Source organism: Phragmites australis, chromosome 8 (genome assembly GCF_958298935.1).
Source record: "Phragmites australis chromosome 8, lpPhrAust1.1, whole genome shotgun sequence".
Lineage (NCBI taxonomy): Eukaryota > Viridiplantae > Streptophyta > Magnoliopsida > Poales > Poaceae > Phragmites > Phragmites australis.
This window is the reverse complement of record NC_084928.1, coordinates 10167794-10185629: the sequence shown is the minus strand read 5'-3', so window position 1 is coordinate 10185629 and position 17836 is coordinate 10167794. Positions and strand designations below refer to the sequence as shown.

The 17836-nt window shown below is 42.2% G+C and overlaps 3 protein-coding genes across 3 annotated transcripts; all 3 read left to right on the top strand.

Moving 5' to 3' along the window:
- Positions 1-6181: 6181 nt before the first annotated feature.
- LOC133927587 (uncharacterized) lies at positions 6182-7579 on the top strand. The gene is made up of 3 exons (XM_062374047.1): positions 6182-6322; positions 6617-7081; positions 7142-7579. The coding sequence occupies exons 1-3, from the start codon at positions 6182-6184 to the stop codon at positions 7577-7579; spliced, it is 1044 nt and encodes a 347-aa protein (XP_062230031.1).
- A 66-nt stretch (positions 7580-7645) lies between these two features.
- Positions 7646-9181, top strand: LOC133927586 (uncharacterized). The gene has a single exon (XM_062374046.1). The coding sequence runs from the start codon at positions 7646-7648 to the stop codon at positions 9179-9181; it is 1536 nt and encodes a 511-aa protein (XP_062230030.1).
- A 4598-nt stretch (positions 9182-13779) lies between these two features.
- LOC133926591 (protein NRT1/ PTR FAMILY 5.8-like) lies at positions 13780-16715 on the top strand. Its single transcript, XM_062372598.1, has 4 exons — positions 13780-13986; positions 14098-14315; positions 14759-15264; positions 15339-16715. The coding sequence occupies exons 1-4, from the start codon at positions 13935-13937 to the stop codon at positions 16141-16143; spliced, it is 1581 nt and encodes a 526-aa protein (XP_062228582.1). The 5' UTR covers positions 13780-13934; the 3' UTR covers positions 16144-16715.
- Positions 16716-17836: the final 1121 nt, after the last annotated feature.

The window sequence follows — 17836 nt, the reverse complement described above, 5'->3', positions numbered from 1 at the left end:
GAATCATTCTACTCCAGTGCACCTGGCCTGACTGGAAATCTAGAAATAGCACATGATTCAGATCATAACACTTACAGTTACTTATTACCAATGATGCTAATTTTACAAAATGATTACCAACGGACAAAAGTGTCTAAACTGAACTTCACAGTAACACCAGCAGATACCTTTTTTAGGATTATATTGCAGAAGGAAGATCCAAAGATATTTTAAGGATGAAGTATATCTGCAACTTCATAGAATTCTATCAGTTTAGATATTCACATATTCTGGTGCAGTGAGCACACCTGGCAAAAATAATTTCAGAGCAAGCTGTGACTATGAGCTGTCTATTTGAAAGCCTCTCTATGAAAGGAAATAAAGAACTCAAAAACATACACACGTGATGTGAACTTCACCTCGTAGCTTATCGAAAAAGTTGAACAAATCATCAGGTGAGTTCAGTGCTGACAGGGTACTGGTCAGCTGCTCACAGAGCCAACCATTAGCTAAATCGTCTACCGCCTTGTGCCTTCAGCTGCCTTAAAAGTTCTTCCAGTGGAGGCTCCAAAAAATCCTCACATGACTACAAGATTAATAAGTTAAGAAGACCTGTTTAACTTCTGAGAGAAATGGAGCGAAATGATGGATCCGAGAAACAATGAAGCAGGTTATATTGACAAGGTTGCAACTGCAAAGTTATAGTGATAATATGGTTGTTTTGATTGTTTTTCTCAACACTAAATGGTTCATTCACTCGCAGAAAGTATAAGCCGGATCTACATTTCAACAGCAGCTGGTAGATCATGCCTCTAATTCCCAATTCCAACGAATTGTTAATTTGTAAATAAACACTCTTGTGTTTTCTTTTCACCATTTATAATTGACTATATCTTGTTTCACCCCCGCAGAATAAAACTTATTCATGTGTTGTCTTCCATGCTGAGGCTTGCACTGCATGTAATATAGTTAATCTGAAATCTCATAACCAATCATTGAACTGGAAGTAACTAAGACATGTTTATCACTACATTTGCCATATATGTTTATTACTTTATATACTTCCCTACAGATTTGTGTCAAGAAGCAATAGTTTTTTCTCTATCGCAACTCATTTTTTTTTTTAAATTTGTATAAAAGCATCAGTTTCCTTAATGAAATTGGGGGCAGAGCCTCCTGAACTTTAAAAAAAATTAAACACCTGCCTCTATGGATTCAGTTCTCCTGGAGACCCTACCTACCTGAACGAGGGAGCAGCCGAGAACAAGTTGAGTTTGCTTTTCCCTGTGAGTACCATTTTATGTTCATTGAGAATAAGTGTAACTTAGTTTGATAACCTTTGGTAAGGTACATTGTACGCTATAACGTATAGTTACCAAAATAACCTAAGTTTGATTATATGCCTTTGGTAATGTACATTGTATTCTGCCGATAACTTCGGCTACACTGTATTATATAGTAATAGTACCGAATAATTCGTGTAGCAATTTTCTAAGTACAAAGCTATTTGCTAAGTTCAAAAACAAATTCTTTGCAAATAGTACTGAATATAAATTAAGCTTTGGAGATAGTATCCGCATCATAAAAGAATTTTAAAATTAATAACTTAAACAAAGTGGTTGTAATTGGGTTAACATCTTTGCTATTCTTCCTTGTTATGCTTGGAATTGCTATATAGTAATAGTACCGAATAATTCGTGTAGCAATTTTCTGAGTACAAAGTTATTTTCTAAGTTCAAAAACATATTCTTTGCAAATAGTACTGAATATAAATTAAACTTTTGAGATAGTATCCACATCATAAAAGAATTTTAAAATTAACTAACTTAAACAAAGTGGTTGATAAGTACTTGCAATTTTTAATATGAGCAGTTCAATCAATTTTGCTATACTAAAACAATCAACAACTTTTCTATATGAGCAGTTCAAACAATTTTTATATGAGCAGTTCAAAAGATAGGCATCAAAAATTGAAAAACATATGTACAATGTGTGTCAGTTGGTTTTTCAAGAGACGTCAAGATTTTGCTTCCAACCAATTATATATTTTAACAATTTTTCACTTTTCGAAGCCATCAACTTGTGCTGCTAGCTCAATGGTGCCAAAAAATGTTACTCGAAAGAGAACTTACGCAGATTTTTCCCATCGCCCAGTGGTTCCTAGGTGAGTTGTTAAGAAATAAAAGCTAAAATGATTTGTTAAACTAAAATGATTTGTTAAGAAATAAAGCTAAAATATATTTTTATGATACATATTCAAATTATTCGATGACATTGATATTTTGGACTTGAAGACATCATGGAGTGTCGTTGTTATGATAGATGTCAAGTTCCCTATCCAGCCTCGTTATCGTGATAGCCAACACTTTATCCTCATGGATACCTGTGTAAGTCACTTGTATTAATTGATTCATATAGAGAATAACAATAGTGTAATAAGAAATTTTCATCACTACATAACATTGGTTGTTATTAAATTTTAAAGGGATCCAAAATGGAAGCAATTGCATCGAACAACAACGTTGAAAGATTCAATGCTTTACTTGCTGAAGGATGTGTTTATACCTTACATGAAGTAAGATTCGATCCTAACTGGGAGGAGGTGTTGCAATTTCGAAATATTGGACATCGATATGAGTGTGTCTTGAACAATCGCACTAGGGTTGAGCCGTATACCATGCCTATTCAGTTTCCGCTCTACCCAAAGCATCTTATGTCATTCCTTGAAGTGTATCGCCGTCCTAATAAGACTTTTGTAGGTAAGTTTCAAGCTTTCCATTTTAGACTTATAAAAAAAGTAAAGAAAAAATGAATTTACACAAAAAAAACCTGACCAAGAATAATGGTGCAGATATAGCTGGAGTAGTTGTGCATTGGGCAGCAATTGAGCACATTGGTTGTAGCCTCTATAGAGAGGTCACACTCATGGACACAAGGTACCTTTGAGTTATGTTAATAATTTTGTTAGTACAAAAAGGTGCATCAGGATAAAAAAAAATGCTATAACACAATATGCAGAAAAATAACTAAAAGTTTTCTAAGTTTAAAGGTGCAACTTGATTGTTGTTGGGGTTTGGTCCCACCATTTGACCCGACATGTGCGTAGTTGGACATTGGCTAATGCTAACAATGACATAGTCTTGTTAACTATGCTTCAAAATAACAGGAGACACGGTAATTGGTTTCTTATTAATCAAGGCATACTTAACCATTATACTTGTTAAGTTACTTCATTAATAACAAATTTTGAAATCAGGGTGCTTGGAGACTTCAGAGCATACAACTTTTAAATTCAACCCAAGTCATTGCGCTACACGTGCACTGCAGAGTGAGTATTTCTAACACCATCAAGAAAAGTCAATACATGCACAAATATTTTCACTGAGAAATTAAGAAATAATACAGTTTTGTCAAATATTAATTGAAACAATCCTATTCGGACATGCAGGCGTGCGCAGATCAGTGATCACAGGATCTATGGATCTCCGTTTTGTTAACAGATTTCTTGAGAATAGATGGGCGTACCTAGCAACCGTGGTTTGAGTGTGATGGCTACAAGTACTAATAGTTCTTAGAAGACTACTATAGCTAGATATTATTCACACATGTTAATGTGTCTATCGGTTATCAAGTTTTTAGTTTTATTGTGATTTTTGTGTTGTTTAAGTAATTATACCAATGGATACTGGCAGCTACCTTTCTCATTATGGTGTTTTTATGTCTGTAATATATCCTACTACTTTTCTCATTATGGTGTTTTTATGTCTATAATATATCCTATAGTTTGTAATGATGTCTTGTAATTATGGTGTTTTTATATGTCTGTAATATATCTTATTTCTAGACTACTTTTCAATGGATGTGTATTTGGGACTGAAATTAAAAAGTGCTTTGAGATGGTTCAAAGTATGTTGAGATGGTCTAAAGTATGTGGAATTCTCAATGCATAACTTACTCTTTAATATGCCATAACTAAATAAACAATTAAGCAGAACTATGTGAAAAAAAATGTAATTTAATATTTTCTGTTTATAACATAATGAATCTAGCACTGTAAGATACGTTTCTGAAATATTTTCTGAACTATTAAATTGTCAAATAATATATTCATATTTTAGGGTATATATATCACATTACCAACAAATTGTCAAAATGTCGGAAGACAGAAACCAGTCAAGAAGAAAAGGAAAAGAAGGTATGCATTTTAACACGACTAATTGTAATGTTAGCTATATAGCCCATGCTACAACGTTAAACTAATATAATAAAAACATATGTGCTACTCTCATTTTAATTTTTTTTTATATATAGTTATAGATGGACACCGCACAAGAAAGAGGTCTCGCAACAACTATATACCACATAGCTCTTCTGGAATTTCTATTCAAGAACCATCATATGCTTCATGTGATAGTTCATCAAACGATAAAGATGAAACACATCGACTACCATCCTCGTTTTTAATTTCAACCCAAATTACCCTCACATCAGAGGGGCTATTACGAGGCGAAGGCTCTAATGGTAAAAGCTTAGTATGAATTTTAGTAATGCTACTAGCTTAAATATGCCTTTGAATATGCGGGAAACATAACCTTGATTTTATGGCAAATCCAGCCATTGCTACACTGGAGCAGCAACAACAGACACAGTTAGAACAGACAAACACTCATGGGAGGACAGTGGACCGTGCAGAAGCAAGGCGACAACGTGATAGAGCACGCCGTGCAAGCATGACGCCCGAGCAAGTTGCAAGCAGACGGGCTTGTGCTAGGCAACGTTATGCAAATATGACGCCTGAGCAGAGGCATGCAAGGCGAGATAAACAGAACCAACGAAACATGGCAAGACGAAGCACTCCCCGTGCAAATTGTGTCATGGGTACAAATATTACCGATGCAACAAAAGGCTCTATGGTTGGCTCCAACAATATTGATACAACAGAAGCTATCTATCAGAACCTACCAGATAGCACTCATATGTTGAAACCTCAGCCAAACTGTCACCATTGTGGTGCGAGAAGGTTCGAATATGAGTCATTGGGATTTTGTTGCAAGGATGGGAAAGTCAAACTGGAGATGCCAGAACCACCAGAAGAGCTTCGACTGCTGTACACAAGTGGGGATCCTGAATCACAACATTTTCGGGATAGCATTAGATTTTTCAATGGTCATTTCTCGTTCACCACACTCTATTGTGATTATGACAAGGAACTCGCAAATGCAAGAGATGGAGTGTACACATTTAAAGCTCATGGACAAATGTACCACAATATACACTCATTCGGACAACGAGATGATGACTCGAGCCATTTGCAACTATACTTCTATGATGACGATCCTTCCTTATCACATCGTTTTCGATGCGCCCGAGATGAAACATATAGAGCAAGAGATAGGAGTGTCATTAGAAGTTTGGTGGGCATCCTAAGAGACAACCCTTACTCTGAAACATTCAGGAGCCTAGGACAAGTTGAAGACATGGACGAATATCGTATTGTGCTAAACATTGAATACAAACTAGACCAAAGAGTATATAACATGCCATTAACATCAGAGGTGGCTACTGTGTGGGTCGAGGGGAGCGAGTTGCACAAACATTTTGATCGCAGCATAACTCTCTTTGCTAATAATGACACATATTATTCAATCAGACCTCATCATGGGTGCTATGACCCTTTGTCATATCCTCTCCTTTTCCCGAGTGGGGAGCTTGGTTGTCATCCAGAGATACCAAAACAAGGTGTTGATATTAGACAGATACGAAGGTCTCAGTCCGTAAATCCCGATAACCCAGGTTAGTTAAGTGATATATAGTTGCATTACATCCATTTTCTCATGGTACTTATCAATCTTCTACTAATTAACTGATCATGTATACTCTTTTCTTGATAGACACTAATACCACGTTGTGCGTCACGATGCGCGAATATTATTGCTACAAGTTCCAGATGCGCCGTGGAATTTTCAACACCATCTTGCATGGGAAGCGCCTATTCCAGCAATTTGCAGTTGATACCTATATAAAGCTTGAAACATCACGTCTGAACTATATTCTGCACAACCAATCGAGAATACGTGCAGATCTTTACCAGGGCTTAGTGGATAGTGTATCTGCAGGGGAGAATCGAGCGAGTGCAATGGGCAAAAGATGGGTCCTTCCAGCGTCATTTATTGGTGGCCCGAGGGATATGAGATGACGATACATGGATGCTATGGCCTTGGTGCAGAAGTACGGTAAACCAGACATCTTCCTCACCATGACTTGCAACCCTAACTGGGAAGAAGTACTTAGGGAGCTTGAACCTGGCCAGACACCACAAGACCGTCCTGATCTTGTTGTGCGAGTATTTAAAGCTAAATTAGATGATCTCAAGTTTTAGCTCTTCCATAATCACATCCTTGGTGTTGTTGCGGCGCATGTCCATGTCATCGAGTTCCAGAAAAGGGGTCTACCGCATGTACACTTCCTCCTTATCATGAAGTCAGGCTATAAGCTTACATGTCCAGAACAGTACAACACTGTCATTTCCGCAGAGCTTCCAACCAAGGAAAGGTATCCTGAGCTTCATGAAATGGTTGTCAAACACATGATGCATGGTCCCTGTGGTTCGTTAAATCCTGGTAATGTATGTATGAAGAATCAAAATCGCACATGCAAGAGCTATTATCCACGCCAGTTTACTGATACAACTCTCCAAGGCAAGGACTCTTACCCCATCTACAGAAGACGGGATGATGGGCAAAAGGTACATGTAAGAGGGCATGTCTTGGACAACAGATGGGTTGTACCATATAATCCTAAGCTACTAAGGAGGTATGACTGCCACATCAACGCCGAGGTTTGTTCAAGCATTAAGGCTGTCAAGTACCTTTACAAATACATCTACAAGGGTCATGACAGGGTATCTGTTTCTATCAATGATGCCAATGACAATCATGAGATTAATGAGATCGATGATTACAGGGAAGCTAGATGGGTAGCCCCACAGGAGGCATTGTGGAGAATCTTTGCCTTCGATCTTAGTGGGATCTTCCCTCCAGTGCTCCAGCTGCAACTTCATCTCCCTGGCATGCATCTCGTGTCCTACAGGGATAACGCGGATGTACGTTAGGTTTTGGACCAACAAAGTGCCTCTGAGACCATGTTAACTGGGTATTTTAAGGCGAATTGTGAGTTCCCGTGGGCACGAAGTATACTATATAGGGAATTTCCAGAATATGCAGTTTGGAACCCTACATTAAAGAAATGGAAGAAGAGAAAACAATGCACACAGGTTGGAAGGATCATCTCAGCGCATCCTGCGGAGGGAGAAAGATACTATCTAAGGGTACTACTAAACCACGTGGCAGGTGCTACTTCATATGAAAATCTAAGGACATTTGATGGTGTTGTCTACCCTACCTTCCGAGAAGCTGCTGAGAAAAGAGGTCTTATTGAGTCAGACAATAACATCGATGATTGCCTAACAGAGGCTGAAATATTCCATATGCCATCATCTCTCCAAAGGTTGTTTGCCACAGTATTGGTTTTCTGCGAACCCAACGATGTCCGTGGGATATGGAACAAGCACCTAGAGGCAATGTCTGATGACTTCCGATGAGACCAAATGAACTCACATGTAGTTGAACAAATGGTTCTGTTGGATATTAGAAATATGCTACAGTCAATGGGTAAATACATATCATCATTCCCTCTTCCTGAGATCGAAGAGGAGCATGACACCATGTATGGAGAGGTAAGGGAAATATTTGAAGAGAGATCTATAGAGGTAGACCATGAATTTGCCTCGGTCATGTCATCTCTCAATCGTGAACAACGGTATGCTTATGACAAAATATTATCCTATGTTGACAGCGGTAATGGAACTGCATTCTTTGTTGATGGTCCTGGAGGGACCGGAAAGACATTCCTATACAAAGCTTTGCTAGCGAAGGTCCGTAGTGAGGGAAAAATAGCAATTGCTACTGCAACATCTGGTGTTGCTGCCTCAATCCTGCCTGGAGGCAGGACTGCACACTCAAGATTTAAGATATCATTGGGCATACAAGAAGGAGGAGTGTGTAACTTTACAAAGCAGAGTGAGACCGCGAAACTTCTTCGAATGGCTTCACTTATATTATGGGATGAGGTCTCTATGACAAAAAGGCAAGCAATTGAGGCACTTGATAAGAGCCTGAGAGACATCATGGAAAAGTCTGATCTACCATTTGGAGGAAAAACGATTGTTTTTGGAGGCGACTTCAGGCAGGTCCTTCCAGTTGTGCGAAAGGGTACAAGAGCACAAATAATAAATGCAACATTACGCAAATCTTACCTATGGGAAAACATGCAAAAGCTGAGGCTTGTTCGTAATATGAGGGCTCAATCAGATCCATGGTTTTCTAAATACCTACTACGTATCGGGAATGGCACTGAAGAAACTGTGAAAGATGACTATGTAAAGATACTCGATGAGATATGTGTGCCTTACACTGGTGCAGAATCAGACATTGATAATCTTATTGATAGAGTGTTTCCTATGTTAGCAACACACATATCCAATTCAGACTACATCACATCTCGCGCTATTTTGTCAACAAGGAATGAGAATGTCGATGACATAAACATGAGGCTTATCGAACGATTTCCTGGTGATGAGATGGTCTATCACAGCTATGATCTTGCAATTGATGATCCAAACAACTACTACCCTCCCGAATTCTTGAATTCTCTAACCCCAAATGGATTACCACCGCACATCCTCAAGCTAAAGGTCAATTGCCCTGTGATTTTGCTCAGAAATCTAGATCCAGCTAATGGTTTGTGTAATGGGACAAGGTTGATAGTCCAAGCATTTCAAAGGAACACTATCGATGCAAAAAATGTGCTAGGTCAACATGCTGGAAAAAGAGTATTCCTACCAAGGATACCTTTGTACCCATCTGATGATGAAATATTCCCCTTTAAGTTTAAGAGGAATCAATTTCCTATCAGAGTGAGCTTCGCAATGACGATCAATAAAGCACAAGGACAAATGATCCCTTATGTTGGAATCTATCTACCTAATCCAGTATTCTCTCATGGTCAGCTCTATGTCGCCCTGTCGCGAGCAACTGCTAGGAGAAATATCAAAATACTTGCTGCATCGGAAAATGATGCTAGCGTAGATTCAGCCTGCACACTAACCAAAAATATTGTCTACAAAGAAGTCCTCACCTCGTAAATACATATCATGTTCAACACAAAACAATTTATTTATTTCTATGCCTATGTAATCTATGAATGATATACTATTTTAATCATATTATTCTTCTTTTCTTTCATCCTATCGAAATAATAAAACACACGTTCGAAAATATTTATACCGTAGCAACGCATGGGTACCTTACTAGGACTCTTAGATTCATCAGTTTATATCCCTAATGTGCGGCGAGCGTGTGCTTTTGAACCGTAGCTTCTTGTTTTCCCTGGGTTCAGGAATTGGAACAAGTCCAATCCGACACCCCTAACTTGTAAACCAGTGAACTGCAATACCAAAAATCTTACACCCCTCAACTTTTAATATCAGCTAAATTACCCCTCCTAGTATCTTTTAATCCTGTGTTTATGCCACGTCACATGATTTTACGCCACATCACCTAGATCTTGTCCACTTATCAGTCTCTTTACCCCCTCTCTCTTTATGGTCGCTGCTGCTGTGATGCTCTTCTCTAGATCCGTCATCCGAGAGCTTTTCTTCTCCAAGTTCGGCAGGGCACCGGTGTCATTATAGATCTGTAGGGCGTGATGCAGCAACAAATCTCCCGATAGAACCAAAAATCGGCCGAAATTTTTTTTTCCATTATTACAATTCAGGATAAAAATCAGAGTGGGCGACATATTTAGATGGGTGAATTGAACTTGTTCCTCAAGAATTTGCAATTACAACTTGCAAGTGTCGAGTGAATTTACAATTACAAGTTGCAACTTGCAACTGCGCTTTTTCCTTCTACTTGGCTTTGTCATTTCCCACATGGAAACACCTGAGCGCACCGATAGCAGAAGAGAACTGAAGGAGACCATTAAAAGAATGGAGACTTGGTTTCAGCCAAAAGTAGCCCAACCAAAAATGGCTAAACAATTTTTTGGTCAATGATTTAGTTGCCCACACTTGGCCAAAGATTGGCAAGAAATTTGATAGAGATTTGACCAAAAGGCATTGGCTTACCAATATTTTGGCAGCGATCCAAATGAGTGTCAAATTCTTAGTGCTAGCCAAATTTTGGCAAGTCGTATTTAGGCACCGACCAAACATGCCACAAGCATGAGAATACATCAGGTTTGTCCAACCAGAACTTAGGTACATCCTTGCCAGCATCTTAAATGTTATAAATGTTGGTGTGAAGAGGAGGGAGGATCTTCCCCTGAAAATAAAGACTTTCATGTGGTGTCCAAGAAAAGGGGTGATCTTGACTAAAGATAATTTAACAAAACAAGATTAGATTGGCAATCAAAAGTGATGTTTTTGCAACTATAATGAGAATATACATCATCTATTCTTTAGAGAGTAGTCTGAATTGCTTTGGGCTTGATTCCACCTAGGAGTATGGCCCAATTAATAGAGACTGGCAATTTGGGTGTTGGCTCTAAACAAAAGAAGAAGATTTTGGTTAGGATTTCAATATTTTTTTTCTTTTTTCAGAGTAACGAGACCACAAAGGGGCCCCACCGGTGCCACCATGGTAGCCTGAGACACGCCGCACAGGGGCTGCGCCCCAACATGCGCACGCCCGGGTTTGAGCCCGGGCGGTCCGACTCCTCGCCGGGAGTCGTAACTAGCCGAGCTACGCTCGACTATTTGGTTATGTTAGAATGATATGATTTTTGACAAAAAGAAAATTACTTCTTTTATGCTAGAAATCTTTGTTGTAGAAAGTGAAAGAAAGGGAGGAAGTGTGTATGGCATGCCAAGCTTTAGAGATTGTTGTCAATAATAGGTGGTGGTGGGTTACAATGATGTAATAATGTATATTGTGTGCATCTAAACCGACGATGTAGAAGCTGGAACTATTTACTTTATTTTTTTAAAAAAAAAAGAGGAGAAAGGATGATTGAACCATGCTAAATTAGACTGTTGAATATTCCATGGGCACCAAGCATGTGATCGGTATATACCAAGGGGATGTAGAGGAGGGAAATAGGGTGGAAACGGCGTAAGGGAATAATATAGGATAATGAACATGAATAGGGCCCAAAGGTAGTGGAGCTCCGTGGACTCTTTTCTCCTTCAGTTTTCTTCTAAGAAGCATTTTATTCTTGAAGTCCTGCCTTAGTACTTCTTGAAGCTTTATCCATTGAGGTCGTGGATGCCTTAAGGAACTTAACTAAGGCATGCATGGAGGATCCTCCTCGTCTAAACACCCAGTGAGTTTTATCATCATAAAAGAGTGATTTTGTTATCTCTCGTAGTATAACTTTCGCTAATATGTTGAAACCGAAAAACATATATTGATTTCCAAATACATTTTTTTTGGAATGAAGAATTTTTTAACATATTGAGAAATGGCCAAAGGGTGTTTTCCAAAGTGCCACCGCGATGGTAAATAAGCCAAAGCACATACATAATCAAATGCCCCTCCACAATATTGCGCCACGCCGTGGGAGAGTGAAATTCTCCACCAGGGAAGAAAGGGGAGCCAGAAAGAAGATCGATGCCTGTGAAGTGAACTCCACGTCGGCAAGCACCTGCAGATCGTTCTGGTAATGTGAGTGTAATGCTGCCTCTGCTTTGTCCTCTCTTATCTCCTCGTGACCTTACTTGATAAAAGTAACCCAGCGCTGCACGTCTCCCCTTTAATTTGGCATTTGGTCCTTGATGATGGGTTACTAATCAGGATTGTGCTATAAACCACTTGAAGTTCTTCCACGGAAACTACCAATACTTTTGTTGACACATGTTGATATTTCTTTCTGTAAGGAGCCATATGTTAACATGATGTCTACATACTCAGGAAGTCAGGAGATGGACTTGTAGTAAATGACATTATACGGACACATTTCTCCGAATAGTAGCTCATCTTCACGACTGGTCCTTCCCATTCTTTTTCTTCCTTTTCATCATTACAAGAAGATATGCACTTACTCACACCACTACACACCTACCTCATATTTATACTCCGATATTTGCAGAGACATAGTATAAGTTTTATCATTGAAAGCACTCGTGTGTAAATGGACGTTTTCATAATAACATTTCTGTGGATATATGCTTTGTTACATTTTGAGCATGTATAAAGCCTATTATGCATGTGGTCCTCGCAAGAGATAATTATTGACATGTTTACTAAGATTTGAGTTGAAAAAGAGTGGACTCATGAACCCCCATGTTCAGATACTGTCAGATGCAGAACATGAGCATATGTCGCTTTGCCTTTTCGCTCCGTTAGATGTGCAATTCCAGGTCCCTCAAATCGTTCAACCAAGAACTGCACCACTCCTTGCCCTTGTAGCCCTCTGCCTTGCACCTTTTGCAGCAACCGCGCAAATGGCCGGGCATGCAGTGCCATTGTCAAATGTCAATTCGGGTCAGCATGCATGCTTTCTTCGGAACACTCGTCGATCGTTTTGAACCTATACGCGTAAATTTCACCAGAAGAATACAACGGAACGGAGCAGCCGAAGAAACCAAGGCCATTTTCGCCTGAAAATAGAAATCCCCCGACATCACAGCGTCATTTCGACAACAATAACTCAGAGCGCTACAAAGTTAGAGCCACCTATTTGATAGAGCTCTAGCTTTCAATTTCATCTGAGATATGGAGATTATAGAATAAAATAAAGCGGTTTAAGCTTTATTTTTATTTTAAAAATAAAAATAAGATGTCTCACTCAAACACTCCCGTATACTCTATCCTGAGCTCCACAAATTCTTGAAGATAGAGATACCTAGTTTTGTAGCAGGAGCTCTGCCAAATATAATTATACTTTATGAACGACATGTTAGACTAAAACAGATCTAATTCATGTAATTGCTAGCCCTTAGATCATAACACATACATGAGAGTGGAAGCATAACACATGAGTTTGGAGACGCCATTAGTGAGGGATGAGCTGATGAAGTGCATGCCGGCTTGAGGGAGAAGTTGATGGCGATTGCCGGCGACGAACAGCTCGATGTAGATGAGATGCCGGCGTGGGGAAGAAGACCCTGGCTTGATGTAGCTGATCGTTGGCACGTAGTTGTGGATGAAGCGGCAGTGGTCTTCACCCCGTTAATAGCACTCTTAAAGATCAGTTAGGGTTTTGGTGTGGGAGAGACGGCTGATTATGTGAATTGATTACTTATTTTTATCGGACTCCCCCTCATCTAGTTTTATGGTGCTGAACGGAGGTGGGACCACAACCAACATGTTAGTTAGCATCTCTGATCATGGCGCTTATGGAGTCCAAACTCCCCAATTATCTCTGTTTGTTAGGATTTGTTGGCCAAGATCAATTCAACAGAGATCCCTGCATATATATACCTATATATCCTACAGCACTACAAGTTCCATAGGCCCTGAAAAAGGTCAATTTTTAAGGTTTGTGTCAATCACTCAATTGTGTGCGTCTTGCACTAGCACTCTAGCAGGTACGTAGCAGCCCTGCTCAGGCTCCTCCTTTGCCTCTCTTGTGGACATCCGTGGAGGAAAAAAAGCCCTTTTTTGTTTCCTTGAAAAGGCAGGAGGGCTAATCACTTGTGTTAGCAGCGGTGGATTCCACGTCCTGGCCGGCCTTAGAAGCGTAACCCTGGAGGAGTGTCATGTCCTTTGTATAGCTTTTGCCTTTAATCGCACCAAGTGCGCCATGTGTAATAGTGGCGAGCAGAAGCAGAGGCACGTCCCCTGCTCTCGTCGTCCGTCCCTGTTCATCTGCATCGCCGGCTATAAGTACGTGATCTACAGAAGCCAAGCGAGGCGTCAGTGTCGGTCTCCTCCGCCGGCCGCAGCGCGTCGATCATGTCGGAGAAGAGGCCCGCAGCGCTGAGCCGGCCATGCGTTCTGGTCATAGGTAATGGCGACTGCGAGCCCTGTCTTTGCTGGCTGTAGAGCAGAGCATGCCTAGTTAAGGGTGAGCTTGTTGGCGATGAGCTGATGATGATGAGATGACGTGGTGTGGCAGTGGTGGCGGGCGTGGAGCGGTTCGCGTACAAGGGGGTGGCGTCGAACCTGGTGACGTACCTCGCCGACGTCGTGGGGATGAGCACCTCGGCGGCGGCCAAGAGCGTCAGCACATGGAGCGGGGTCAACTTCATGCTGCCGCTCGCCAGCGCCGTCCTCGCCGACTCCTTCTGGGACCGATACTCCACCATCACCGCCTCCTCCTTGCTCTACGTCCTTGTAAGTAGACTCTTCTTTGATGACGACGAGCTCTCTGATTGGTCATGTTCCTAGTGTTGTTTCCTACCTGTTCACTATCGCCGGCTGCTTGTTTTACTACTCAAGAATTCTGGAATAATATGAATTCAGAATCATGTGCATTTCTCTACCTTGTAATTGTAGTCGGCAAACATGATTGCTATGGAGATCAGACAAGTGCAGTGTAGATACTTTGTTACATAGTACTCTACAAGTTCCAGTTCCAGTTCAATAGTAACAACATGACATACTCTATAAGAACCAGACATATTTGCATTTAAAAATGATAGCCTCGATATCTCAATAAACCAACTTATCATTACATATTTACATCATAACAGTATATTCTTTTGAATTGTTGTTAGATAAATGATTCTTCTGAATTAAGTGGCTTACTACCTTTCACTGACGACACTGCTTGTCAGGGGCTGGTAGGACTCGCGTCGTGGGCACTGCTGCGCACATGGATGCCGTGCTCCTCACTGTTCTTCCCGCTCTACCTGATCTCAATCGGCCAAGCCGGGTACAACCCTGCGCTTCAAGCCTTCGGAGCCGATCAGCTCGACATCGGTGACGACACGGGTTCCGGCACGGTGGCAGAGGAGAAGGGCAAGGTGAAGAGCATGTTCTTCCACTGGTGGTACTTCGGCATATGCAGCGGCAGCCTGCTGGGGAACTCCATCATGTCCTACATCCAGGACAACTTCGGCTGGGGGCTCGGCTTCGCCATTCCCTGCGCCGTCATGGCCATCTCCGTCGCGGCATTCTTCTGTGGCACCCCTCTCTACATGCTGAAGCAACGGATGAGCATCGGCAGGCCATCTTCGATTAACATCTTCAAGGTTGTGAAATCGATCCTGGCAAATGTCGGTGCTCGGAAGATTAGTCTGCCATCGAGAGACGACAATGGCGATGCCATTTCTGAGCTAGAGTATGGTTCTTGATTCTAGAAACATTTCTCATGGCAGTACCACACTACTAATTTCAACATCAGAAACGTTGCAGGTTGCAAGAGAAGCCCCTGAAAGCCGAACCAACTGATACAAAGGTGTCCATGGATGAGGCTGCACCCAGTGTGGCTAAGATCGTATTCCGCCTCCTGCCAATTTGGGCAGTTTTGCTCATGTTCGCGGTGATCTTCCAGCAGCCGATGACGTTCTTCACCGAGCAGGGCATGCTGATGGACCACACGGTCGGCGGCGCCTTCCTGATCCCGCCGGCGATGCTGCAGAGCTCGATCACAGTGTCCATCATCCTGCTCATGCCCATGTACGACCGGATGATCATCCCGCTGATCAACGCCATCACCCGGGGCAGCGACGGGATCACGGTGCTCCAGCGGATCGGCGTCGGCATGGTCCTCTCCATCGTCGCCATGGTCGTCGCGGCGCTCGTCGAGTCGTGGCGGCTCCGCGTGGGCGTGGCCACTGGCGGGGAAGGCGGCGGCGTCCGGCCGAGCATACTCTGGCTGCTGCCGCAGTACGTCCTGCTGGGTGTCTCCGACGTGTTCACGGTGGTGGGGATGCAGGAGTTCTTCTACACGCAGGTGCCGAGCACCATGAGGACCATCGGCATCGCGCTCAACACCAGCGTCTTCGGCTTCGGGAGCTTCCTCGGCGCGTTCCTGATCACCGCGCTCGAGATGGCCACGGCGAGTGACGGCAACGGCCGCGGATGGTTCTCCGACGATCCTCGGGAAGCGCACCTCGATAAGTACTACTGGTTCTTGGCTCTCCTAAGCTCCGTCAGCTTCGTGATCTTCACACACTTGTGCAAGTACTACAATAGCACAGATGCATCAGGGAAGTAGGATTATAGTGCAGTGAAAACTAGAATGATTTGCCGTTCGATCTTCGTGTTGCTTGCGTGCAAATTACGTTCTTTTTTCAGGGTGGGTTCAGGTATAGTTTCAGGTTTGTGATGTTTTCAGACTTCAGAGTGAGCTGCTGTAGTTCAGGATTCAGGTGTGTGTTCTGTTTAGAAGATTGATGGACCAATATTTTAGGCAGAAGGTTTACCTGGAGCAATGAGCAATCTTCTGCAACCTTAGTACGCCTTGATAGGATGTTCTGCAACCCAGAATGGGATCTCCTACATTTAGATGTAATGCTCCAACCACTCTCTTCATCGGCATCGGATCATTGCCCGTTACTCATAACCTTCATGGCTGATATCCAGCCACCTTAGCACTTCCGCTTTGAGGACTTCTAGGTTCATGTAGAAGGCTTTACTGAGGTTGTCCAACAGGCTTGGTCTGCAGAACATGACCTCACGGACCCTTATCACATTCTCAACATGAAGTTTAGAAGGGTGGCTAAGGCTTTGCAACAATGGCATTCCAAACATTTTGGTGACTTTGACGTCCAATTTGCCATGGTTCAAGAGGTCATCTGCATCCTTCGACTTGGCTCAAGAAACACGACCTCTCACGAAGGCTGAGCGGGACCTTCGCGCTTGGTTAAGGTCTGGGTCCTAAGATTGGCGGCAGTGGAGCGCATACGGTGTCATCAACGCTCCCGGCTTTTGTCCCTCATGGCTGTCGATACCAATTCAACAAAAAAAAATTCAGCTTCGTGCAAATGGAAGGCGTCGAAAGAACCATATACATTCCATACAGACAGATGAAAAGGCCACAAAGATCTTTCGGCACTTCTCCTCCATTCTCAGTTCGCCCGTAGAAGGCAATCTGACTCTGAACTGGGAAGTGTTGGGCCTACCTAGCACTAATCTTTCCTCCCTGAACTCGCCTTTCTCTGAGGACGAAATATGGGTGGCCATTAAGGCTTCCCCTCCGGACAAAGCTCTCGGCCCAGATAGTTATACCGGTTGTTTCTACCGGAGTTGTTGGAACTTCATCGAAGAAGACATCATGGCGGCAGTCCATAATTTTTATAGTATGCATAGTCATCATTTTGATCGGATCAACAGAGCTTTTATCTCTCTACTTCCAAAGAAAGACGACACCTCTTAGGTGGGGGATTATCGCCCCATAAGCCTCATTAACAGCTTTGCAAAGCTCATTTCAAATTTGCCATCTCTCCTTCTAGCTCCACATTTGGACAAGCTTGTCTCCCTGGCTCAGATTGCTTTCATCCAAAAGAGGTTGTCGGAGGGTGAACTCCTCAAGCAGGGATCCGGAGGGACCCCTTTGAGATTCGGCCGGGGGGATGATTCTGAATTTGTTTTGTGGGTGAAATAAATGGGCGTAAATGTGATGCAGGTGGAATGGAATGATCGGATGCAGAAGTAGTAAATGCACAGGAGGTTTTTAGACAGGTTCGGACCGCACTGAGCGTAACACCCTACTCCTGTGTGTATGCTATAAATGCTCTGAGAATGTCTCTCAGAGATGTTGCTGGTTACAAGAATATTTGTCTAGCCTAGAGCTTCAGGCTCCTTGTTCTTCGATGATCTCAGCTTCTACGCTTGTACTGAGCTGCTGCCTTCGACTCGCTTCACTTGGCTGTCACTAACTTCGCCTCCTTTCTCCGGGGAGCCCGCCC

What these genes read in the sequence shown, in the direction of transcription:
- LOC133927587 (XM_062374047.1), top strand. Translation starts at nt 6,182, where the DNA reads ATGGATGCTATGGCCTTGGTGCAGAAGTACGGTAAACCAGACATCTTC. An exon ending in GTCCTGATCTTGTTGTGCGA is followed by an intron (nt 6,323 to 6,616) that starts GTATTTAAAGCT and finishes GTATGTATGAAG; the next exon opens with AATCAAAATCGCACATGCAA. An exon ending in CCTACAGGGATAACGCGGAT is followed by an intron (nt 7,082 to 7,141) that starts GTACGTTAGGTT and finishes GGGTATTTTAAG; the next exon opens with GCGAATTGTGAGTTCCCGTG.
- LOC133927586 (XM_062374046.1), top strand. Translation starts at nt 7,646, where the DNA reads ATGGGTAAATACATATCATCATTCCCTCTTCCTGAGATCGAAGAGGAG.
- LOC133926591 (XM_062372598.1), top strand. Translation starts at nt 13,935, where the DNA reads ATGTCGGAGAAGAGGCCCGCAGCGCTGAGCCGGCCATGCGTTCTGGTC. An exon ending in CCTCCTTGCTCTACGTCCTT is followed by an intron (nt 14,316 to 14,758) that starts GTAAGTAGACTC and finishes ACTGCTTGTCAG; the next exon opens with GGGCTGGTAGGACTCGCGTC. An exon ending in GATGCCATTTCTGAGCTAGA is followed by an intron (nt 15,265 to 15,338) that starts GTATGGTTCTTG and finishes GAAACGTTGCAG; the next exon opens with GTTGCAAGAGAAGCCCCTGA.